Here is a 24,108-nt window from a genome sequence, read left to right on the forward strand (position 1 = left end):
CTGGCTCTGCTCCCGTCGGCCTCACTGCGACCCCAAGTGGAGCCCGAGACCCTGGGAGGCTGCGAATGTCCCCCAGGACCTCCCCCAGGACCCCCCCTAACGCTAAACCCTCAGGAGGACCCCCTCCCCCCAGCCGTTCCCTCTCCCTCAGCTTCCGCTTCCCAAGCCCAGACCCCTTCCTTCGCCTCCATAACCTGTTTCCTGAGCCCGTTTCTCCTGTGGTTTCCCAAGGGGATGTTCCCCTACGGTTTGCGTCTGGGCTAATTCTGCCCCAGCCAGAACCCGAGAACCGGGGTTGCCGAACCCAGGTCCGGGCAGACCCCTCGGGTCAGACACCCGGTGCCGTTCCCACGCCCACACCAGAAGGGGCCCTGCGGGGTCCGAGCTGCATGGGCCGGTGGCTCCGAAAGCTGGGCCACGGGGGCCCTGCTCGGTGCGGGTGTCTCCGGGGCGGTGCCGGCGGCGGTGCGGACTCCCGGAGAGTGGGCTTTGGACTGGGGGGTGTCGCCGTAGCCCAAGCCCCGGTGTGAGTGCCCAGGAGAGGAAGGGGAGCCCGTGGCCAACAACAGAGTTTAATTCTGAATCGGAGCCGAAGCGGGGGGCCCAGGCGGCTCTGGGGGGGCCGCCCGGCTACTTGGAGACCACCTTCTTGGACTTGCTGGACGACGAGAACACCTCCGCCATCAGCAGCGGCGGCACCTTGACGCCTTTGTGCTTCAGCTGGTTGTAGTAGTCCATCCGCTCCGAGATGATCCGCTGGGGAAGGGACGCACCGCTGCCCGGGCTGCTCCCCGCCCCCCCCCCCCACCCCGCGGCCTCCGAGGGGGGCAGCTCTGGGGGCAGCATCAGTCTATTCGGGGGAAACCCTCCTGGCTGACCGGGAGGAGAAGCCACCACGGGCTCCGCGGCCCTGGAGCTGGTGACGCAGGGACCGCCCTGGGGCCTCGGGTCCGTCCCCCACGGAGGCGGCCCCACCCCCTCCCAAGGCCTCCTCTGGCCCAGGGACCAAGGAAAGGCTTCCCGGCTCCTGGGTGGTGCTGATGACCCTTCCCATCGCCCCCCCTTTCCCCTCCCACCCGCTCCCTCGCCCTTTCTTCTCCTCCCTCCCTCCTCCCTCCCTCCCATCCATCCCCCTCTCATTCTCTTCCATTTTTCCGCCCTCCCCCTTTCTTTTTCTCCCTCCCCCCCTCCTCTATTCATCCTCTCCCCTCCCCACCCCCCTTCCCTTAGTCCAAACAGTACCCAGGCCCCAGAGGCCTCTGCCCAGGCCCCACACAGGGTCTCCCTCTCCCCTGAGGCCTGTTGCCACCTGACAGGAGCACCATTGACCAGCGTCCCCTCACCCCCCCCAATCGGACGGGAGGAGCCAGGTCTCCGGGAACTGGGGGTGCTAGAAGGCCAAGGCCGACGGCACCTGCTCAGCCCACCCTGCACCTGAGGTAGGCGCTCCCTCCCGGGGCCGGTGACCAGCCCTCAGCTCCTCCGCACAGGCAGGCAGGGGTGACTCCCTGAGGCCCAGCCCGCCTCCGAGTCCTGGGGTGGGGGTAGATGAGGGGTAGCCTGGCCCAAGCCATGGAAGGGGGTCCCGGTCAGGGCCTTGGCTCGGCAGATGGAGACCCCACTGAGATGCTAAGAAGCGTCCGGAGGAGGCTGAGCTGGGCATGGCCTGGCGGCTCCTGCTTCCAGAACCCTCCAGGCCCCGCGCCTGCCCTGCCCGATGCCCGGAGGGCTTGCTGCCCATTCAATGCTGAGAGCAGCCCAGCCTCAGGCTCAGGACACCAGCAACCCCTGGAGACCTGGTCCCTTCTGCCTGGACAGTCCCCGTCCCAGAACAGAGACCCTGCGGGACCAGCAGGGCCACCAGCGCCCGTCCCGGCCTCTCCCTCCGCCCGGCTGCAGCGGAGCTGTCCTACCTGCAAGGCCTCCAGGATGTCGTTGTCAGAGATCTCGGAGGCGAAGGACCTGATCCCGGGGGTGCTGAAGGCGGCCTGGATGACCTTGTTCCTCAGTCTTTCCAGCTGCGAGCGAGCGAGCGAGCGAAGGGACAGTCGCCGCTGGCCTGGGGGGCGGAGGGGCCCACCCACCGCCGGGACCCCTCCTTCCCAGCTTAGGAGCCGGAAACTGAGGCTGGAGGGACAGCGTCTACCTGCGAGCTAGACAGGCCGGGGTGGCCTCACGCAAGGACCCTCTACCTCACCAGCTTTTGGTTTGTTTGTTTGATTGTTTGTTTGTTTGTTTGTTAATCCTCACCTGAGGATGTTTTCCCCGTTGATTTATAGAGAGAGTGGAAGTGATTTTCAGAGAGGGTGGACGAGAGAGACAGTGATGTGAGATACTGACTGGTGGCCTCCTGCACGTGCCCAGACCAGGCAGGGCTGAGGACTGAACCTGCAATCCAGGTACGTGCCCTTGACTGGGAATCAAACTCCCAACCCTTTGGATGTGCAGACTGACGCTCTAACCACTGAGCAACCAGCCAGGGCCTCGCCAACTTTTTTCTTTTAAAGGGACCCCTTTTTTTAAAAAAAATATTTTTTTATTGACTTCAGAGAGGAAGGGAGAGAGAGAAACATCAATGATGAGAGAGAATCATGGATTGCTGCCTCCTGCACGCCCCCCACTAGGGTTCGAGCCTGCAACTCGGGCCTGTGACCTGAACAGGATCGAACCGAGGACCTTTCAGTTTGCAGGCCGACTGAGCCAAACTGGCCAGGACCTCATCAACTTTTTTAATTAAACAAGGAAAACTTGCACATGATTAAAAATTAAAATCAGCCCGGCCAGCGTGGCTCAGTGGTGAGTGTCGACCTATGAACCAGGAGGTCATGGTTCGATTCCTGGTCAGGGCACATGCCTGGTTGCAGGCTCAATCCCCAGTGGGGGGCATGCAGGAGGCAGCTGATCAATAATTCTCTCTCATTGTTGATGTTTCTGTCTCTCTCTCCCTCTCCCTTCCTCTCTGAAATCAGTAAAACTATATATTTATAAATAATAAAATGCTAATATGCAAATTGACCGAATGGCAGAACTACTGGTCCCATGATGCGCACTGACCACCGGGGGCAGGCGCTCAATGCAGGAGCTGCCCCGTGGCGGTCAGTGTGCTCCCACAGGGGGAGCGTGGCTCAGCCAGAAGCCCCAGCATCACTAAGGATGTCTGACTGATGGCAGGGGGTGGGCCTAAGCCGTCAGTCAGACACCCCCCGAGGGCTCCCCGACTGCGAGAGGGCTCAGGCCGAGCTGAGGGACACCCCCCCCCCAGTGCACAAATTTCGTGCACCAGACCTCTAGTATATTTATAAATAAATAAAAAATCATAAAACTGAGAAGGACCCCAAGCCACCTCCTTCCCCAGAGGAGCTCCCTTCTGACCCAGGAGACTCCCTGACCCCTGACCCTCCTGCGAACTCCACCCTCTCACTGTGGACATCACAAACCCCTGGGGTCCCCACCGTGGATGAGGTGGGCGGGGGCCCTGGAGCTCGGGGCCCTGCTGCTGGCGGGGGCGAGAGCGGGGCGTACCCTGGACTGCGCGCTCTCCAGCGCCACCCGGACCTGCTGCTCCGCCTGCTGCGCCGCCTCGATCTTGCTCTGCGCCTGCTCCTGCAGCTGCTTCCGCCGCTCCAGGTGGTCCTGGCACTGGCCCACCTGGGCCTGCAGCTGGCCCGCCTTGGCCTCGGCCTCCGCGATGGCATGCTCCCGCGTGGCGAGCTCCTGCTCCAGCTCCCACACTTGCTGGGGGCGGGGCCGGGGGCGGAGGAGTAGCCCACACGTCCCCACCCCGCCTCCCCCAAAGACAAATGGGGACCCAGGGATGGCGCGGGGCCTCTGTGTGCCCCTGCGCCCTGAGTGTGTGGAGTGGGGTGCTGCCTCCCCCGGGGGGGTCCCCCCGGCGGTCACCTGTCGCAGGAGGAGGTTGTCCTTCTCGATGAGCCCCATCACCTCTTTCTGCTTCTTCTCTTCCCGGAGGTTGGAGAACTGCAAGGCAGAGCGGGTGGCTCAGGGGGCTCCGGGAGGAGGTGGTGGATGGAACCCCACTTCTGGCTTCTCCCTCCCTGAGCCTCAGGAAGGTGAGAGCAGGAGGGTTTCTGATGAGGAAGGAGAGGAGGAGGAGGAGGAGGGGGGGGGGAGGAGGAGGAGGAGGAGGAGGAGGAAGAAGAGGAGAGGACTACAACACGAGGGTGTTGGAAAGCGAACCCCAAAACACGGAACCCTAAGACCACGGCAGGGAGAGCCGAGCACAAGCCCGTTCGCCCTCCCAAGCCCCTAAAAGTCTCAGGAAGTGGGGGAGCCGGTTCCTTTGGAGCTTGGAGGGAGGAAGTTCAGAAACACCCCCAGCTGTGAGCTGCCCGGTGCCTGCCCCTTCCCCACCCAGCGGGAGCCCAGATGTGTGGGTCCAGCGGGGGTCTGGCCTGGGAGATGCGGGGCTCGGTTAGGGGCAGAGACCCCAGACTCCAGATGGGGGTGGGGGTGCTGACAGTGGAGCCACACCCTCCTCCTCACTGGGCTCCCGCGAGGCCTTCCCGTCCCAGGCAAGAAGCCCCCAATATCCTGTGTCCAGGGACATCTGACCCGCCCCAGGGAAGGCCCTTCCCAAACCGGCCCCGGAGCCAACGGAACTGCTGATGGGAGAATAAGAGATTCCAGACAGGCCCCTCCCCGATCCCCCGCACCCCCATCTTTTCTCAAAGGACTGCAGGGCCCTGGCGGGTGTGGCTCAGCGGATAGAGCATCGGCCTGCGGACTGAAGGGCCCTGGGTTTGATTCCGGTCAAGGGCACAAGCCTGGGGCTGGGGGCTCGATCCCAGCGTGGGGCGTGCGGGAGGCAGCCGATCCATGATTCTCTCTCATCATGGATGTTTCTCTCTCTCCCTCCCTCTGCCTTCCTCTCTGAAATTGGTAAAATGTATATTTTTTAAAATGACAGCAGGATGTGCCCCAGAGGAAAGAGGGGGAAGTGAGGATGCAGCCGCAGTAACACGTTTTATGAGTCATGATGATACCGGTTCGCCAACGCGGTTCCATTTCGTTGTGCCACCAGTAACTGCCCACAGGTGTCAGCGCCGAGTCAACTCTGACTGACGGCGAGGCACCGGGAGGGCGGGGAGGCCGGGGGGAGGCCGGGGTGCTGCTGAGAGGTGGGCCCTGGGCCCTGGGTGTGCAGCCACCTCACCTGGGACGCGGGGAGGGTCCCTAAGAAACCGGCGGTGACGGTGGTCGCCTCGGGGGAGAGCAGTGGCGGGGGGGGCCGGGACACTCCTGCTTCCGTCAGGAGACTGGGGACTCGGGTGCTCTAAGCGACGCGGGTGAAAAACTACAAAACTCAACTCAAAGCGCTGAGCAAGGAGGCGACCTCGCTGAGCGCGGCGGGGCTCCCCCGGGACTCGGCCTGCAGGTGCTTGCGGAACGGCTGGGGGCCAAGAGGCCAGGAGAAGGGTGGCTGCTGGGGCCGGAGGGCGGCAGGGCAGGCAGGGGCCTGCTGGGCGCTCCCCACCGCCTCTACCCGCCCTGGGGCCCGGGAGAGTCCCATGGGCCCCCTAAGTTCCGTGTCTCCCCGGGAGCGGCTGCCCCCGGGCTGTGCGGCGGCCGGCGGGAGGACAGGACGCACCTTGTCGGTCATGGCCTGCAGCTGACGCTTCCGCTCCCGCAGCTCCTTCTGCAGCAGCTCGTGCTCCATGCTGACCTTCTGCAGCTGCGACTCCAGCCGGTCCACTTGCCGTTGCAGAGAGATGCAGGCTCCTGTGGGGGGGGGGGGGCGGGCGGGCGCCGGGGTCACGGGGCCAGTGGGGGGCCTGACCCTGATCCGGCGTCCAACTCCCCACCCCACCCGCCCCTCCCCGCGGGGCTCCCGGCTCAGGGTCTGCCTGCGGGCGGGGGGTGGGGGCAGGACACCCCGCCTCGGCCCACCTGTGGCCAGGTTGTATCTGGTCCTGGCGACCCCGAGCTCCAGCTGGAACTCCTGGATCACCTGCTCGTACTCCTCCAGCTGCGCTATCAGCTCCTCCTCGAAGGCGTCGTCCGCGCAGCTGAACCTCTTCAGGCCGCCGCCCTCCTGGGCCCGCTGCGCCTCCCGCTCCTCGTCCAGCTCCAGCACCTGCGGCTCCTCCTCCTCGCCCTCCTCACCCTCAGCCTCCTTCCTGCCCACAGCGCCCTGGTCCGCCCTCTGGGCTTCCCCCTCCAGGCCCGCCTCTTCCTCCTCGCCTCCAGACTCCAGGCCCCCGGCCCTGTCCGCCAGGACGAACTCCTCCTGCATCTGGGGACAGAGGGGCCACTAGGCAGGGCCGTGGGGGAGGCCCTGGCCTCACCGCCTGGGGGGACGGCAAGGGACCCGCACCCCGGGCGGGGGCTGGAGTTGCTCTTCCAGGTGGGAGCCGCCCGCCACCCTCACCTGCTCCCTTACAGGGTGACTGAGGGCTGCACGGGGGTGGGGGGGGTGGGGGGGGCAGGGGGGGCTGCAGGTGGGACCCCGCCACTCTGGAGGTGAGGCCGGGGTCACGCCCGCACCTGCCGCCAGCTCTGCAGCTCGTCCTCCCTGCAGAACTCCTGCAGGATGCTGAGCCTGCCCAGGGGCCGCGAGCCGGACTCCGGGAGCCACTCCTGCAGGACACGCCACGGGCCTCAGGGCCGCGCACGCCCCTCCGCTCCCAGGTGATGCACCCACAACCCGCCCTCCCGGAGGCGGCCGCAGCCCCTGCGTGTCGGAGGAGGGGCCGCGCCAGCAGGTGGCTTCGGGGAGCAGCTGGAGGATGGAGGTGCAGCCTTGGACATCTCCCCTGCAGCTCTCCACTGGCACCCCCTACCAGCCCCGGGAGGCGGGGCCACGCTGCCAGGCCTCCCCGGACTCCTGCGGCCCCTCCCGGCCGCCCCACCATTGGCATCTGGGCAGTTTTCTCTGGGGACATTCGTGGGATTTGGCGATGGTCTGAACACCCCCTTCCCCACTCTTGTGTGCCCCGGCGTCCAGTGGGGCTGCAGCCTCGGGCATGAGATAAATGAGGTCTTAGAAAGGGGGGGCTGCTTACCCGGCCCCCCCCGGACCTGCCCTGGTCAGTCCTCCGCCCGACCTGGGAGGCAGCACCCCCAAGCCCACTGGACAGGCAGGACACTGGTGTTCCCTGTCCCACAGTCAGGACAGGTCAGGGCAACCCCAGTCACGCGGCCTCAGGGCACGGCCAGGCCAGTCTGGGGGCCCCGCCTGCAGGGCGCCCTCCCTCCTGATGAGAGGAGCCGGCCCTCACCCCACGGGGACGGCCCTGCGTCCAGCGAGCACCGCGGCCTGTCCCTGGAGAGACGGGCGGCCGAGCGCAGGGCCCTGTGCAGCGCGTGGCTCTTCCTCCGCATGGTGTTCCCATCGCCTCTCCTCAGATTCTGGCTCAAACCCTGAGCCCCAGCCTGAGTGCCCCCAGGACCGGGCCACCGTCCAGGACAAGCAGGATGGGCAGGGCGAGGGTCCTGAGGGTCCCGGGAGGTTTGGACGCTGTGGCAGCCCCGGCCCCGCTCACCTGGCACACGGACGGCCCCGGCCCCCGGCCCCGCTCACCTGGCACACGGACGGCCCCGGCCCCGCTCACCTGGCACACGGACAGCCCCGGCCCCCGGCCCCGCTCACCTGGCACACGGACAGCTCCCGGCCTCTGCTCTTGAGGAGGTACTTCAGCTGCTTCTTCAGCGCCTCCCGCTCCCCCTGCAGCGCCAGGATCTCCTCGTCCCTCCGCTGCACCTCCCCCTTCAGCTTGGCGAGGCGCTGCACCTCCTCCACCAGCGTGGACAGGCAGTGGTCCTGGGCAGAGAACGGCAGCCCTGAGTGCCCACCAATCACACGCTTTTTAAAAAATTAAATATATTTTTATTGATTTCAGAGAGGAAGGGAGAGGGGGAGAGAGAGAGAGAAACATCAATGATGAGAGAGAATCATTGATCGACTGCCTCCTGCACGTCGCCTACTGGGGATTGAGCCTGCAATCTGGGCTGGTGCCCTGACCAGGCTCGAATCCAGGACCCTTCAGTCCACAGGCCGATGCTCTATCCACTGAGCCACACCAGCCAGGGCCACAACCACACTCTTCCTCACCCCTTCCAGCCATCAGCAGGACAGCAGCTCCGGGCCCAGGTAGAGCCGGCCTGCTGTTCTGGGACCCCAAGACCCTGAGCCCAGGACGTGTGCCTTTTACTGCAGCCCGGTCCTGCCCACAGGCTTTCCCGGGGAGTCATCCTGGCTCCTGGCCAGCTGCCCACTGTGACTGCGGACACGTCCTCCGTGCAGCCCACACTCGACCAGAAACTCTCTCCACAGGCCACCCCTAGGGCTCCTCCGCCCCTCAACTTCCCGTCTCTACACCCCAATGCCCTAGATTCTTCAGCATTGGAGACGCAATACAGATGGGGTGTTTGGGACACACAGGAACAGAAAGAACTGGTCCCCAGCAGATATGAGTGTGGGGCCACCACAGCAGCGTTAGCATAAAAGCAGGGCCGACACCGGCATAGGTCACTCCGACTGCTCTGGCGACAGCAATGGCGATGGCTCGGGGCGATTTCCTGACCTGATTGTCTTTACGTTGTTTCCTAAACTTCACTGAGCTTTACTGACCTTCCATTCTCTCTGTTCTGCCTGCATGCGTTGCTAAAGAGCAAGTGTGTAACCAAACTGAATAAAAGCAGGCAGGACCCGGACTTGTGGGCTCCTCTTCTTGCAAGAGGCTCCACCTGGCCTCCCGTGCCTTAAAAATTCATATTTCTTGTGTAGTCTCTTCATTGTGCGTCGGCCCTCCTGCAGGTCATCCTGAAACCCGCCACGCAGGTCGCAGCGTATGAATTTAGAGACACTAGAGAGAACTCTTCCAGACAGAATTCTGGAAGGAAAGGGAACTAGAAAATCCTCCAATGTTTGGAAACAAGGTGGCAGGCTTCCACACAACCCACGAGTCAAAGAGAAAGTCACAGAGGAAGCTAGAAAATATCTTAAACTGAACAATAATGAACACTTGGACATATTGAGACTTGTGGGGTGCAGCTAAAGCTGTAATTAAGGACAAATGTATAGCCTTAAAATACATCTATTAGAGAAAATAGTGGAAGACAATTAGGTACTAAGTATCCATCTCTAGAATTTGAAAAAGAACTGCAAATTAAAGAATGAAGAGGGAAAGGAAGAGTGTAGATCAAGTACAAGAAGGAATGATATAACGAGGGAGAGGGAGGAGAGGATGAAGCAAACATGGCAGCAGTTTAACACTTGGAGAATCTGAAGGGCATGTGGGAATTATTGGTCCTATTAGGTTAGAGGGGCAAGAAGTCATACAGAAATCATGTCTTCATCCTGGCCCTGGTTGAGAAGTCTAAAAGGCTAATTCCAATGTAACCCTGATATTTGAGGTGGGGGGGGGGCAAGCCATCTGAATCTGTGCCAGCAAGTCCAGTGTACACTCTTGATAACCTATAATTAAGTCACTGCCTCTTTCCCAGAAACTGGTCTTGCAAGACCTGTTACCTAAATACAGAGGCCATAAACTATGAACCGGGCACAGCCCCAGAGGGGGTGTTATTAGCGCTGGTGCCAGGCCAGACCATTAGATATGGTCTCAAGACCCCCAACACCTAGGCCCTTCTTTGCAAAGCCCGCGAAAGGACCGGAGGCATAATCCATATGTGGGGGACAAAGACACCAGAAAGATATAAAGGAGAAGCTCCCTGCATGTTTCTTTGCTCAGACTCGGGAAACGATTCCTCTGAGTCTGCTGGCATAGTAAACTGTGTAACTCCATTTCTCTAAAGCGTGGCTTGGGTTTTCTCCGGTCTTCTACAACAGGGTGACTTAGACACACACGTGTGTCCCACATCAGACACGGATACAGGAAGGAGGTGCTCCTTCCACTGGGGCCGCTGAGTTTGCACACACGCGTGGATTGCTGCACGTGGCTCTCTTGCCTCCAGAAGAGGCAGACTCACCTGTGACAGCTCAGAGGAAGGCAGAGATGAGAGGAGGAGACCCCAAGAAGTCCGATGGAGCTCCTAGAGATAGCCAAGCCTGCAGCCCTTCCAGGGCCAGCTCACATGCATGTGCTGGTCATTTCCTTCCCCAGTTGGAATGAATAGCCACACTGACAAGAACATCCTTTCACTGCATCTGTGCGACTCTATCTAATTATATCCTCGGGCTACTTCCCCGGAGTGGGATGGCTTGGTCAAGGGGTAGCAACACTTCCTAAGTGGTGAAAGCTCTCCTGAAATGTAGAGGCAGAATTTAGGGAATCCATGTAAAGTGAGTCCTCCTGGGCCCTCGCTAACAGACCCGGTCAGGCCCCCCCGTGGACCCGCCCACTACCCAACACTTCCTGTTGCTCGCGGCCATGACCATCATCAACGCGTCACCACCTTAAAGAACCAAACAGAAGCGGATTCTAAGAAAAGACGGTCACACTTCTAACAGGACCGACGGAGAGGCGGAGAGAGCGGGCCTGGGTCCGCGGTGTCAGTACCGACAGAGGCCGCTCCCCCGCAATCTCCCGCCTGCGTGGGGAGGAAAGCGAGAGACTATGACGCAGGAGTCAGGTGAATAAATTTGAAAATTGCCAGGAAAGGGGCACATTCCTAGAAAACCATAGCTCACCCAACCTGAAGCCAGGGGAAAAGGAAATCTGAACATCCTAAGAGGAATTGAATTCGTTGTTTTAACACACGCTTTATTTATTGATTTTAGAGAGAGAAGGAGGGAGAGGGAGGGAGAGAAACATCGATGATGAGAGAGAATCGTGTATCAGCTGCCGCGTGCATGCCCCCTACTGGGGATCAAACCTGTGGCCTCTTGGTTCATGGGTCGACACTCAACCACTGAGCCACACTGGCCGGACTGACACCCACCCTGTCAGATCTCCACACAGACGTTCTCAGTGACGAACTCCAGAATTTCTCAGAGAAAGGACTCCAGTCTTACGCAAGCTCTTTCAGAGAACGGGAAAAGGAAAGAGGAGAGCGCACCCCGCCTCTGATTATGAGATCGGATGAACTCTGCCACCAAATTCAAGCAAAGGAATTACGAGACCAACAAGGCCCGGGGCTTGGGAAATAACGGAAATAACAACTCCGCCAGGAGCTGGGCTCAGGCCGACGCTGCGCCCCCAGCGGTTTCTGAGCGCATCTTCTCCCGAGAGGAAGGACTGGGCCAAGGTTGTGCCGCCCGGTGAGGGGCACGCTGTGTGTTGGCACGCTGCCTGCACGTTGGTGAGGGCGAGGCTCTGAGCCACCCTCTGGGCTGCGGATGCAGGGAGCCTCTGAATCCCAGATGCCAAAGAAGGGGCCTGGGGGTAGGCGGGACCACGTCTGGGGACCTGCGCGCACGCAGCTGACAGATTCTAGAAGGGAGCCTGGGGCGCGGGCGGAGCAGCCTCCAGCAGGAGCTGAGCTGTCCTGCGGAGCCACAGGTGACAGGGGCACGGAGCTGGGCGGCACCCAGGCCCGCTGCTCGCGGGCGGTACCTTCTCGTGGATGACTGAGATGTACCAGGGCACCCGCTTCCTCAGGTGGCTCTGGTCCAGCACCGGGCTGCTGCCGGCCGGGCTCAGCTGCTGGGACTCGCTCTTCCGAAGGTACTCCAGCTCCCCCGCGCTCTGGCTAACGGGCAGCAGGGGCCCTGCGGGGAGGCGGGCGTTGGGCTCTTCCCGGGCGGTGCGACCTTTCACGACCCCTGAGAAACCCTTCCTGGCCCAGATGGGCTCCCCAGGCCTCCAGGGCCCGGGCTGCTGTCCCCGCCCCAACCCCACACCCCGCCCCAGCCGTGTGTCACTGAGGAAGTGGGGGGAGGCACAGAGCAGCCTGCAGACTCCTGGGCCCCTACACAGGGGATGGCCGGCAGGTGGTGGCGGGGGAACGGGAAGGGTGTTCCCTGGCACGAGAGCAGGTGGCGCTGGGGAGCAGGGGCCCAGCAGGTGCAGGCAGAGGCCCTGGGGCTGGGGGCCCAAGGGGAGGACCCCTGTGACCAGGAGGCGCTGCCCTCACCGTCCGCCTCCTTGTCCAAGTCCTGCTGGCTGGAGACTGAGTCCTTGGTCGGCTTCCAGGCCTTGGAGCCCAGGCAGCTCTCCACGGGCAAGGTCATGGTGGAGGTCATCCCTGCAGGGTGAGAGCGCGCTGACGGCTTCCCCAGGCCCTGGGGGGGGGGGGGGCCTTTTATGCCCTTTCTTTTCTTGTTAATCCTCACCCGAGGGTATTTTTCCATTTATTTTACAGAGAGTGGAAGAGAGAGGGAAAGACAGAGAGAAACATCGATGTGAGAGAAACACGTCGATGGGTTGCCTCCTGCACGCGCCCCTGACCAGGGTCTGGGCCATGGAGGAGCCTGCAACCAAGGTACGTGCCCTTGACGGGAATCAAACCCAGGACCCTTCGGTCCGCAGACCGATGCTCTATCCACTGAGCCACACTGGCCAGGGCCTTATGCCACTTCTCTCTCTCTCTCTCTCTTTTCATGCTTTTAAAATTAATTACAGAGAGAAAGGGAGAGGGAGAGAGAGAGAAACATCAATGATGAGAGGAATCGTGGATTGGCTGCCTCCTGCACACCCCACACTGAGGATGGAGCCCACAACCCGGGCCTGTGCCCTGACCGGGAATGGAACCGTGACCTCCTGGTTCATAGGTCGATGCTCGGCCCCTGAGCCCCGCCGGCCGGGCTCTATGCCATTTCTCTATAAACCTCAGCTGCGAAGAAAGACGACTTATCTCTGTGGCCGCAGGGGCTGAACCCCGGGGATCAATTCAAACGCGATGGCGGCTGCTCCCACCACAGCGCGTCCCCCACAGCGCGCTGGGCACAAGGGAATGTCCGCAAACCGGCGCCCCCCTCCCGGGAGGACAGACAGGTCCGAGTGCCCTTCTGCAGAAACGGCTCCCCGCAAGGTCCCGCCGAAACCTGCCCCCCTCCCGCCTGAGCCTGCTTCATCTGAGCCTTTGGGGCCCTAATTGACAGGCCCTGTGAGCACACACCCCCCTCCACTCCCCACCCGCCCCCAGGACCCGGCCCCTCATGCTCTCCGAGGCCCTGGCCCTGAGGCGGCACCTAGAGCCGGGACGGCGGGTGGGGTCCTGGCTGAGACCCACCATCGCCACGGGGCATGGGGAAGGGGAGCCACCGGGCCCCGCAGGTCGGGGTGGAGCCTGCTGCACCGAGGCCTGCAGTGCCCACCGCGCACTCAGCAGCCTCTGAGCCTCAGTCACAGGGTGGAAGCGGCGGGGCCCCGGCGCCTCACCCGCCATCGGCAGCCGCGGTCTCGGCCCACAGGCTTGGTCCTCAGCACGTCTTCAGCCTCATGGGCTCTTTCCAGAAGCGTCCCTCCCGAATCTCCCACTCCCTCCCCCTGAATGCCCCGCACTCTGGCCTGTGCCCCTGGCTGCCAGGAAGGCCGGCCAGGCAGGGAGGGCGGCGTTTCCGGGCCCGGCGGGCTCTCACCGGAGCGGGACGTGGAGGTGGCCCGCGTGCAGAACTGCGGGCAGCCGGGCCGCTGGAGGAACATGCTGCGTAGCTCCTGCATTTCCAACAGGAAGGTGCTGTCCCTGGGGCTGGCGTCCGGCAGGCACTCGCTCTGGGGGAGCGGGGACAGGGAGACAGTCACGGAGAGAAAGGCCGGGTGGCCGGGGCCTGGTCCCGCCCGGCCCCCGGCAGCGGTCTGTCCCCTCCCCGCCAGCCACTCGCTTGCCGACAGCCACGCGGGCCACCTGCTCCAGTGACTGCGGGGCCGAGCCCAGGTGCCGGCCGTCTGTGTAGTGAGCCCCGGGGTGGGGGCCGCTCCAGTCGCTCTCGGCACATGGCGGCCGCCTGAACCCCGCGTGGCCCTTCCCAAGTTCTCTTCTCCCCTTTTGCTCCTTCCCAAGACCCACCCCCCTGCTCCTAGCAAAGGCTGGGGCCCACGCCGCCTCCATCAAAACCTACTTAGAGCCCAGCCGGCGGGGCTCAGTGGCTGAGCGTCCACCTAGAAACCAGGAGGTCATGGTTCAATTTCCGGTCAGGGCACATGCTCCGGTTGTGGGCTCGGTCCCCAGTGTGGGGCGTGCGGGAGGCAGTCAATCCATGATTCTCTCTCATCATTGATGTTTCTCTCTCTCTCTTTCTCCCTCTCCCTTCCTCTCTGACATCGATAAACATCCTATATAATAAAAGCCTAGGTGGCATCGCGTGACGCACTCACGTGATGTCATCACAAGATGACCGCAGCGACGTTGTCACAAGATGGCCAGCAGGGGAGGGCAGTTGGGGGCCATCAGGCCGGTAGGGGAGGGAAGTTGGGGGCCATCAGGCTGGCAGGGGAGCAGTTAGGGGGCAATCAGGCAGGCAGGCAGGTGAGCGGTTAGGAGCCAGCAGTCCCAGATTGTGAGAGGGATATCCGACCGCCGGTTTAGGCCCGATGGGATTGGACCTAAACCAGCAGTCGGACATTCCCCAAGGGGTCCCTGATTGGAGAGGGTGCAGGCTGGGCTGAGGGACACCCCCCCCCCCGTGCACGAATTTTGTGCACTGGGCCTCTAGTATATTTATAGAAACACACAGCTCTTTGGAGAGCTGGGGTGGCCGCACGGCCTGTGGGCGGAGTGGCGGCCCCGGGCGCCTACCTTCCTCCTGCAGTAGAGGTTGATGCCCTGAGCCGACTTGCTGAGGGACTGCTGCTTGGCGTGCAGCTTCCACGCTGGGGGCTGGCAGGCGTGGCCGGCCAGGCTGCGGAGCACCGTCAGGCCCTTCTCTATCGGGCTGAGCAGCAGGTTCTGTCTCTGAGGCCTCCTGGGTCCCATGGGCCACATCTGGGGGAGGGCCGAGGGCCGAGCCGCATCGTCTGCTGTCTGACAGAGCAGCGCGGGGGTGCCCCTCGTCCGAGACAGGGCGGCGAGGCGGGCGCGGACCCGGAGACCTAACTAACGCGAGGCCACTTCCAAAGCTCCACGTCCTGTGGGATCCTGGGAGCAGAGTGTGGCATCACAGATGTCTCCATGGAAACAGCAGTCATTGTCTTGATGTCCCGAGCCCCTTGGGAGCTTTCTGTCGGGCGGGGACGTGAAGTCGCTCCGCTGGGCCTCAGGGTGCTCAGAGCGGCGAGAAGGGCCCCAGGCATCGGCGGCCATTCTCCTGCTTTTGTTTGTTTTTTTTAAAAAAATGTGTTTTTATTGATTTCAGAGAGGAAGGGAGAGGGAGAGAGAGAAACATCAATGATGAGAGAGAACCATCCATCGGCCGCCTCCTGCACACCCCCTGCTGGGGATGGAGCCCACAACCCGGGCCTGTGCCCTGACCGGGAATCGAACTGTGACCTCCTGGTTCCTAGGTCGATGCTCAACCCCTGAGCCACGTCGGCCGGCCGGGCTCCTGGGGTTTTTATTTTTGTCTGTTTGTTTTCCCATCGTCAATAATTCACCTTATTTGCCAAGGCCGGTTTGGCTCAGTGGATAGAGCGTCGGCCTGCGGACTGAAAGGTCCCAGGTTCGATTCCGGTCAAGGGCATGTACCTGGGTTGTGGGCACATCCCCAGTAGGGGGTGTGCAGGAGGCAGCTGATCGATGTTTCTCTCTCATCGATGTTTCTAACTCTCTATCTCTCTCCCTTCCTCTCTGTAAAAAATCAATAAAATATATTAAAAAAAAAAATTCACCTTATTTAAACCTGACACTGGCTCAGGGGCTCTGACATGGAGACGGACGCCCTGGGTTCAAATCCACAGTTTGGAGCATTTCTTAACCCGAATGTCGTTCTTTTTAAAAAATGGACGCGGACCCCCGGTTGGCGGCTGCGGCCTAGGGAAACGCTCGCTGCGGTTTTCTTAAAGCCTCGCTATCCGGCTGCTTTTTGGTTGTTGATAAGCCTCACGCAGGGGTATGTTTCCATTGATTTTTAGGGAGAGTGGGAGGGAGAGGGAGAGAGAGACACACCGATTCATCGCCTCCTGCACGCACCCCAACCAGGGCCGGGGATGAGCCTGTGACCGAGGTCCGTGCCCTTGACCGGAATCACACCCAGGACCCTTCAGTCCCGGGGCCGACGCGCTATTCACTGCGTCACCCTGGCTTGGGCCACTGTCCCGGACACGTGGACGCACAGGCCTTGGGCTCACAGAGGACTTTAGGAAGTGGCCTTGGCCCGGCTGGTGTGGCTCGGTGGATAGAGCATCGGCCCATGGACTGAAGGGTCCTGGGTTCAGTTGTGGTCAAGGGCACATGCCTAGGTTGCGAGCTCCACCCCCAGTGGGGGGCGTGCGGCTGATCAGGGATTCTTGTCATGGATGTTTCTATTCCTCTCCCTCTCCCTTCCTCTCTGAAATCAATAAAAACATTAAGAAAAAAGAAGAAGTGGCCTTGTTGAGTCTCTGCATCAGGCTGAAGTTTCTTTATGGCCATTTCATGGTTTTAAAGCTGCAGTTTTAAAAAAACAAAAACAAAAGGAGCAACAGGCATAAACGGCCCCATGGCGTGTGATTATATTTACGGAAAATGTCCAGAACAGGCAAATCTGCAGTGGCAGGTGCTCATGGGGGTGAGGGGGGGCTGGGAGATGGAGGGTGGAGGGTGCTCATGGGGGTGAGGGGGCTGGGAGATGGAGGGTGGAGGGTGCTCATGGGGGTGAGGGGGCTGGGAGATGGAGGGTGGAGGGTGCTCATGGGGGTGAGGGGGCTGGGAGATGGAGGGTGGAGGGTGCTCATGGGGGTGAGGGGGCTGGGAGATGGAGGGTGGAGGGTGCTCATGGGGGTGAGGGGGCTGGGAGATGGAGGGTGGAGGGTGCTCATGGGGGTGAGGGGGCTGGAAGATGGAGGGTGGAGGGTGCTCATGGGGGTGAGGGGGCTGGGAGATGGAGGGTGGAGGGTGCTCATGGGGGTGAGGGGGCTGGGAGATGGAGGGTGGGAGGGTGCTCATGGGGGTGAGGGGGCTGGGAGATGGAGGGTGGAGGGTGCTCATGGGGGTGGGGGGGCTGGGAGATGGAGGGTGGAGGGTGCTCATGGGGGTGAGGGGGCTGGGAGATGGAGGGTGGAGGGTGCTCATGGGGGTGAGGGGGCTGGGAGATGGAGGGTGGCGGGTGCTCATGGGGGTGAGGGGGCTGGGAGATGGAGGGTGGAGGGTGCTCATGGGGGTGAGGGGGCTGGGAGATGGAGGGTGGAGGGTGCTCATGGGGGTGAGGGGGCTGGGAGATGGAGGGTGGGGGGTGCTCATGGGGGTGAGGGGGCTGGGAGATGGAGGGTGGAGGGTGCTCATGGGGGTGAGGGGGCTGGGAGATGGAGGGTGGGGGGTGCTCATGGGGGTGAGGGGGCTGGGAGATGGAGGGTGGGAGGGTGCTCATGGGGGTGAGGGGGCTGGGAGATGGAGGGTGGAGGGTGCTCATGGGGGTGAGGGGGCTGGGAGATGGAGGGTGGAGGGTGCTCATGGGGGTGAGGGGGCTGGGAGATGGAGGGTGGGAGGGTGCTCATGGGGGTGAGGGGGCTGGGAGATGGAGGGTGGAGGGTGCTCATGGGGGTGGGGGGGCTGGGAGATGGAGGGTGGAGGGTGCTCATGGGGGTGAGGGGGCTGGGAGATGGAGGGTGGAGGGTGCTCATGGGGGTGAGGGGGCTGGGAGATGGAGTGTGGCGGGTGCTCATGGGGGTGAGGGGGCTGGGAGATGGAGGGTGGAGGGTGCTCATGGGGGTGAGGGGGCTGTGAGATGGAGGGTGGAGGGTGCTCATGGGGGTGAGGGGGCTGGGAGATGGAGGGTGGGGGGTGCTCATGGGGGTGAGGGGGCTGGGAGATGGAGGGTGGAGGGTGCTCATGGGGGTGAGGGGGCTGGGAGATGGAGGGTGGGGGGTGCTCATGGGGGTGAGGGGGCTGGGAGATGGAGGGTGGAGGGTGCTCATGGGGGTGAGGGGGCTGGGAGATGGAGGGTGGGGGGTGCTCATGGGGGTGGGGGGGCTGGGAGATGGAGGGTGGAGGGTGCTCATGGGGGCGGGGGGGGCTGGGAGATGGAGGGTGGAGGGTGCTCATGGGGGTGAGGGGGCTGGGAGATGGAGGGTGGAGGGTGCTCATGGGGGCGGGGTAGGGGCTGGGAGATGGAGGGTGGAGGGTGCTCATGGGGGTGAGGGGGCTGGGAGATGGAGGGTGGAGGGTGCTCATGGGGGTGAGGGGGCTGGGAGATGGAGGGTGGGGGGTGCTCATGGGGGTGGGGGGGCTGGGAGATGGAGGGTGGAGGGTGCTCATGGGGGCGGGGGGGGCTGGGAGATGGAGGGTGGAGGGTGCTCATGGGGGTGAGGGGGCTGGGAGATGGAGGGTGGAGGGTGCTCATGGGGGCGGGGTAGGGGCTGGGAGATGGAGGGTGGAGGGTGCTCATGGGGGTGAGGGGGCTGGGAGATGGAGGGTGGAGGGTGCTCATGGGGGTGGGGTAGGGGCTGGAAGATGGAGGGTGGGAGGGGTGCTCATGGGGGTGAGGGGGCTGGGAGATGGAGGGTGGAGGGTGCTCATGGGGGTGAGGGGGCTGGGAGATGGAGGGTGGAGGGTGCTCATGGGGGTGAGGGGGCTGGGAGATGGAGGGTGGGAGGGGTGCTCATGGGGGCGGGGTAGGGGCTGGGAGATGGAGGGTGGAGGGTGCTCATGGGGGTGAGGGGGCTGGGAGATGGAGGGTGGGAGGGGTGCTCATGGGGGTGAGGGGGCTGGAAGATGGAGGGTGGAGGGTGCTCATGGGGGTGAGGGGGCTGGGAGATGGAGGGTGGGAGGGGTGCTCATGGGGGCGGGGTAGGGGCTGGGAGATGGAGGGTGGAGGGTGCTCATGGGGGTGAGGGGGCTGGGAGATGGAGGGTGGGAGGGGTGCTCATGGGGGTGAGGGGGCTGGAAGATGGAGGGTGGAGGGTGCTCATGGGGGTGAGGGGGCTGGGAGATGGAGGGTGGAGGGGTGCTCATGGGGGTGAGGGGGCTGGGAGATGGAGGGTGGAGGGTGCTCATGGGGGTGAGGGGGCTGGGAGATGGAGGGTGGGAGGGGTGCTCATGGGGGTGAGGGGGCTGGGAGATGGAGGGTGGGAGGGGTGCTCATGGGGGTGAGGGGGCTGGGAGATGGAGGGTGGAGGGTGCTCATGGGGGTGAGGGGGCTGGGAGATGGAGGGTGGGAGGGGTGCTCATGGGGGTGAGGGGGCTGGGAGATGGAGGGTGGAGGGTGCTCATGGGGGCGGGGTAGGGGCTGGGAGATGGAGGGTGGAGGGTGCTCATGGGGGCGGGGTGGGGGCTGGGAGATGGAGGGTGGAGGGTGCTCATGGGGGCGGGGTGGGGGCTGGGAGATGGAGGGTGGAGGGTGCTCATGGGGGCGGGGTGGGGGCTGGGAGATGGAGGGTGGAGGGTGCTCATGGGGGTGAGGGGGCTGGGAGATGGAGGGTGGAGGGTGCTCATGGGGGCGGGGTAGGGGCTGGGAGATGGAGGGTGGAGGGTGCTCATGGGGGCGGGGTGGGGGCTGGGAGATGGAGGGTGGAGGGTGCTCATGGGGGTGAGGGGGCTGGGAGATGGAGGGTGGAGGGTGCTCATGGGGGCGGGGTAGGGGCTGGGAGATGGAGGGTGGAGGGTGCTCATGGGGGCGGGGTAGGGGCTGGGAGATGGAGGGTGGAGGGTGCTCATGGGGGTGGGGGGGCTGGGAGATGGAGGGTGGGAGGGTGCTCATGGGGGCGGGGTTGGGGGGCTGGGAGATGGAGGGTGGAGGGGTGCTCATGGGGGTGGGGTAGGGGCTGGGAGATGGAGGGTGGAGGGTGCTCATGGGGGCGGGGGGGGACTGGGAGATGGAGGGTGGAGGGTGCTCATGGGGGTGAGGGGGCTGGGAGATGGAGGGTGGAGGGTGCTCATGGGGGCGGGGTAGGGGCTGGGAGATGGAGGGTGGAGGGTGCTCATGGGGGCGGGGTAGGGGCTGGGAGATGGAGGGTGGAGGGGTGCTCATGGGGGTGGGGTAGGGGCTGGGAGATAGAGGGTGGGAGGGGTGCTCATGGGGGTGAGGGGGCTGGGAGATGGAGGGTGGAGGGGTGCTCATGGGCGGGTCCCTTTGGGGGGACCAGATAGTGGTGACTGCTGCCTGTGGGTCCATTGCTACCTGCCACTGATGCCACACTCTAAAATGGTGACTTTTATCTTAATAAAGAAGCTATAGTTGTCAAAAGTATTCCATCCACCTACCATGTTATACATTTTGCTTTTAACAGAATTTCAAAGAAGAGAAGAGAAGCGGCCCTTTGTGCGTTCCCCTTCGTTGAGCTTCTACTGGAGGCCTGGTGCACGAAGCTGTGCACGGGTGGGGCGGATCAGCGATCAGAGGCTGGCCAGGGGGAGGGGACACGGGAGGTTGGCGAGCAGGCCCCGCTCCTGATCAGGGTGTGGGGGGCCAATCAGGGTGGGGCGGGTTCGGAGGAGTGGCCCTGGGTGGTTGGTGTGCTGGCCCCGCCCTGTGGTCAAACTCAGGTGGAACTCCCAGTCGAGGGGACAATTTGCATATTACCCTTCTATTATATAGGAGGATATGTATATGTTTAAATTGATTTCAAAGAGGAAGAGAGAGGGAGAGATAGAAGCATCCATGATGAGAGAGAATCATGGACCGGCTGCCTCCTGCACACCCCACACTGGGGATCGAGCCTGCAACCCTCGCACGTGACCGGGGATCGAACCGTGACCTCCTGGTTCCTACTGGGCCACACCGGCCGGCCCACTGAGCACTTCCGTGGGCAGGTGGTGGCTCCTGCTCTGGGGTGTCCTCCCGGACACGTGCTGAGTTGCCTGCACTCGTGAAGGATGTTTGAGTGAAACTGACCAGAAAACATGCAAATTCACACACCGTGTTCTTCCTGATCTATGCGAGCCCGCATCAAGCTCCCTTTCCCCTGACGGACGGACGGACAGACAGACACGTGTGTCCCCAGGCCGCTCAGCACTCCCGCTGGGATGCGGGGAGAATTCGTGGCCGCCTTCCCGAGATCGTGCGACACACCGGACTCGGGCACCGGCTGCTTGGCGAGGCAGCGCTCCAGGTGGAAGTGCGAGCGTGTTGGGGGGACCGGAAAGGCGGGCGGGGACCTCTCAGCCACGTGCACCGCAGCAGGACTCGCCCCGGTGGGAGCGGCCGTGCAGGTGGACAGACGGCGGAGGACCAACACGCGGAGCATGTACACAGGGAGGGCGGCTCAGCCTTGAAGGAAGAAAATTCAGGCCGCCGCAGGGCTCAGGGGCTGAGCGTCCACCTACGAACCAGGAGGTCACCATGCCGTTCCCGGTCGGGGCACAGGCCCGGGTTGCGGGCTCCATCCTGGTGTGGGGCATGCAGGAGGCGGGTGGTCCATGATTCTCTCCCATCATGGATGTTTCTCTCTCCCTCCCTCCCCCCTCCTCTCTGACATCAATAAAATGAAATTTAAAAATAAATAGAAGGAAGGACCCTGCGACGCCCGCCACAGCGGGGACGAACCTTGAGGCCTCCGCTCAGCGACGGAGGTCAGACCCGAAAGAGCAAACGCTGTGACTCCAGAGCCGGGAGGCCCCGAGCAGCCAGCCTCGGGGACAGGCACAGCCTGGGGGGAGCACCCCGAGTCCCGTGAACGCGGCTCCCACCGCACGGAGGGGGTGTGCTCCCCACGGCGCCACAAGGGACGTCCCTAAGGCCGAGACCCGGCCTCACGGGCTGGGGAGAGCGTGGCCGGGAGGCCGGACGCGGGCGGAGCCCCGGTCAGCCCGGGAGGTGGGCTGGCTTCGCGGGGCCCCGGCCCCCGGGCCTTCTTGTCTGGGGTCCGCAGAGCAGTGGGGCGGGCACCAGGGTCAGTTGCATGACGGGGACACGGGAGAAGCCCGCCTGGTGCCGGCCCGCGTGGGGCTGCGGTCTCCCTTGCCCGGCAGGAGCCCGCGTGGCTCCGGTCAGATTGACTGGGAAGAGGCAGTCACCGGGACACGTGCTTTATTGTCACAGAAACACAATCCGCACCAACACGCGCTACACACACCGCGTCTCCCGCAGGACGCACCGGGCGCACCCCCCGGGCGGGGCCTTCGCCTGTCCCCGCAGCCCGTTCACCAGCGACGGCGTTTTCTCCAACGTGAGCAGGAAGGCGCCGGACCGACCACAGAGAGGCGCGTGTTTGTGTGGCGACAAGTGACACCACGTCCCAGCTTGTCCCTGGTCCGTGCTGGGGACCTGGCCGCCGGGCAGGTGAAAGGCCGGCTTCCGGGCAGCGCAGCCCTGGGGGCCGACATGGGGACGCAGCCAGGGTCCGTCCTGGAGCCGCTGGAGCTGGGGGACGGGGTGGGCACGGGGTGGGGACGGGGACGAGGGTGGGTAGCTGACTGGGGCCTCCCGGTGTGGGCCCTGACGGGTGTCTGGCTGTCGGCAGGCAGGCGTCCTCGAGTTCTGGTGAGCAGTGTCCCTCCCACCTCTTTGCTGGGCCTCAGTTTCCCCACCTGGAAATGGCAGCAACATGTGCCGAGGGCCTTGTGTTAGTGAGAAGGGGCGGCGCCACGCCCAGCCCCAGTGGCCCAGAGCCCAGCGGCTTCCACCGTGACTGCGACCTTGGACCTTCGATGGGGGGGGGGTGTTTTGGGGAGACTGCAGACCCCCAGCTGAGCACCTCCAGCTATTGGCAAAGGCTGGTGCCTGCTGGAGTGAGCTGTGCTGTTACCTGGGGCTCACACCCTGGCCACCAGTCAGAGCCTCCAGGGGCCCTGACAACCCTGACATGTGGTCCGGGGGCCACGTGCAGGGAGGGGGTGGTGTGTGGGTCTGGGCCACGTGCAGGGAGGGGGTGGTGTGTGGATCTGGGCCACGTGCAGGGAGGGGGTGGTGTGTGGGTCTGGGGCCGCGTGCAGGGAGGGGGTGGTGTGCGGGTCTGGGGCCACGTGCAGGGAGGGGGTGGTGTGTGGGTCTGGGGCCACGTGCAGGAGGGGGTGGTGTGTGGGTCTGGGGCCACGTGCAGGGAGGGGGGTGGTGTGTGGGTCTGGGGCCACGTGCAGGGAGGGGGTGGTGTGTGGGTCTGGGGCCACGTGCAGGGAGGTGGTGTGTGGGTCTGGGGCCATGTGTAGGGATGGGGGGTGGTGTGTGGGTCTGGGCCACGTGCAGGGAGGGGGTGGTGTGTGGTCCTGGTGCCACATGCAGGGAGGGGGTGGTGTGCGGGTCTGGGCCACATGCAGGGAGGGGGTGGTGTGTGGGTCTGGGGCCACGTGCAGGGAGGTGGTGTGTGGGTCTGGGGCCATGTGTAGGGATGGGGGGTGGTGTGTGGTCCTGGTGCCACATGCAGGGAGGGGGTGGTGTGTGGGTCTGGGGCCACGTGCAGGGAGGGGGTGGTGTGTGGGTCTGGGCCATGTGCAGGGAGGGGGTGGTGTGCGGGTCTGGGCCAGGTGCAGGGAGGGGTGGGGGAGAGAGGAGTGTGGCCCAGGGGGCACCTGCAGGGAGGGGAGGGGGCCCCACTGCCTCACACCCAGGCTCCAGGCGGAGGAGAAAGCTGATTCTAACGCGGTGGAGGCTGGGATGCTTACGCCCCGTGGTGAGGGTGCCCGGCCTGGAGAGGACCCTGAGGTCGGGTTTGGGGCGGAGGCCTGTGGCCTTGTTCACTGGTCAGGAGAGCTCTGAGCCACTGGAGGTCTTCCTGCCCCCCCCCCGCACCCCCCCCCACACACACCCCTCCCCACCCAGACTTCCCCAGGCGCCTGGAAACCTACAAGGAAATTGGCAGGTGACACCCACCTCCCTTCCTTGGAGCGGACCCTGCGCCTGAGGGAGCCTCCCTGGCTCCAGACCCAAGGGCGTCAGCTAGGAGTCCCCAGCCACGAGCAAACCCAGGGCCACCAGGACTGTGTCCACCTCCCCCACCTGGGGGCCTCACCTGCTTCTGTGGAGCCATCAGTGACAGGGGCACTGAGCCCAGAGTGACCCGCAGGGACCCGGCAAGGGACAGGGACCTGCTGACTGGGAAGCGCCGGACGCCTGCCCCCAGCGGGGTCCCAGCTCAGCGTGCCCGCTGGTCAGGACCCCCCACCCCTGCCTGGAACGAGGGGCTGGCTTCATCCCTGCCCTGCAGCCCAGCTCCCAGCAGCCCCCTCCCAGCCCAGGAGGGACCTTCCTGTCAGGCTCCCACGCGGGGGGGGGGGGGGGGGGGGGTCTCCCTGCCCAGCCTC

General features: G+C 63.8%; 1 protein-coding gene across 1 annotated transcript; it reads right to left on the reverse strand.

Annotated features, from left to right (window-relative positions):
• Positions 1-630: 630 nt before the first annotated feature.
• CCDC27 (coiled-coil domain containing 27) lies at positions 631-21,116 on the reverse strand. The gene is made up of 13 exons (XM_059686257.1): positions 20,886-21,116; positions 14,599-14,895; positions 13,442-13,574; positions 11,995-12,105; positions 11,475-11,629; positions 7,610-7,780; positions 6,505-6,597; positions 5,908-6,253; positions 5,609-5,739; positions 3,901-3,978; positions 3,523-3,735; positions 1,914-2,018; positions 631-756 (listed from the first exon to the last, which is right to left on the reverse strand). Exons 1-13 carry the CDS (start codon positions 21,114-21,116, stop codon positions 631-633), a joined length of 2,190 nt encoding a protein of 729 aa, XP_059542240.1.
• Between the last annotated feature and the right edge of the window lie 2,992 nt (positions 21,117-24,108).

This window comes from Myotis daubentonii, chromosome 3 (genome assembly GCF_963259705.1).
Source record: "Myotis daubentonii chromosome 3, mMyoDau2.1, whole genome shotgun sequence".
NCBI classification, from domain to species: domain Eukaryota; kingdom Metazoa; phylum Chordata; class Mammalia; order Chiroptera; family Vespertilionidae; genus Myotis; species Myotis daubentonii.

Bases quoted from the DNA above. Each gene is read 5' to 3' on its own strand.
- CCDC27 (XM_059686257.1), bottom strand. From the start codon at position 21,116: ATGCTCCGCGTGTTGGTCCTCCGCCGTCTGTCCACCTGCACGGCCGCT. The intron at 6,598-7,609 runs GTGAGCGGGGCC...CGTGTCCTGCAG, and splicing joins GGGAGCTGTCCGTGTGCCAG to GAGTGGCTCCCGGAGTCCGG. The intron at 3,979-5,608 runs GTGCGTCCTGTC...TCTGCCTTGCAG, and splicing joins TGCAGGCCATGACCGACAAG to TTCTCCAACCTCCGGGAAGA.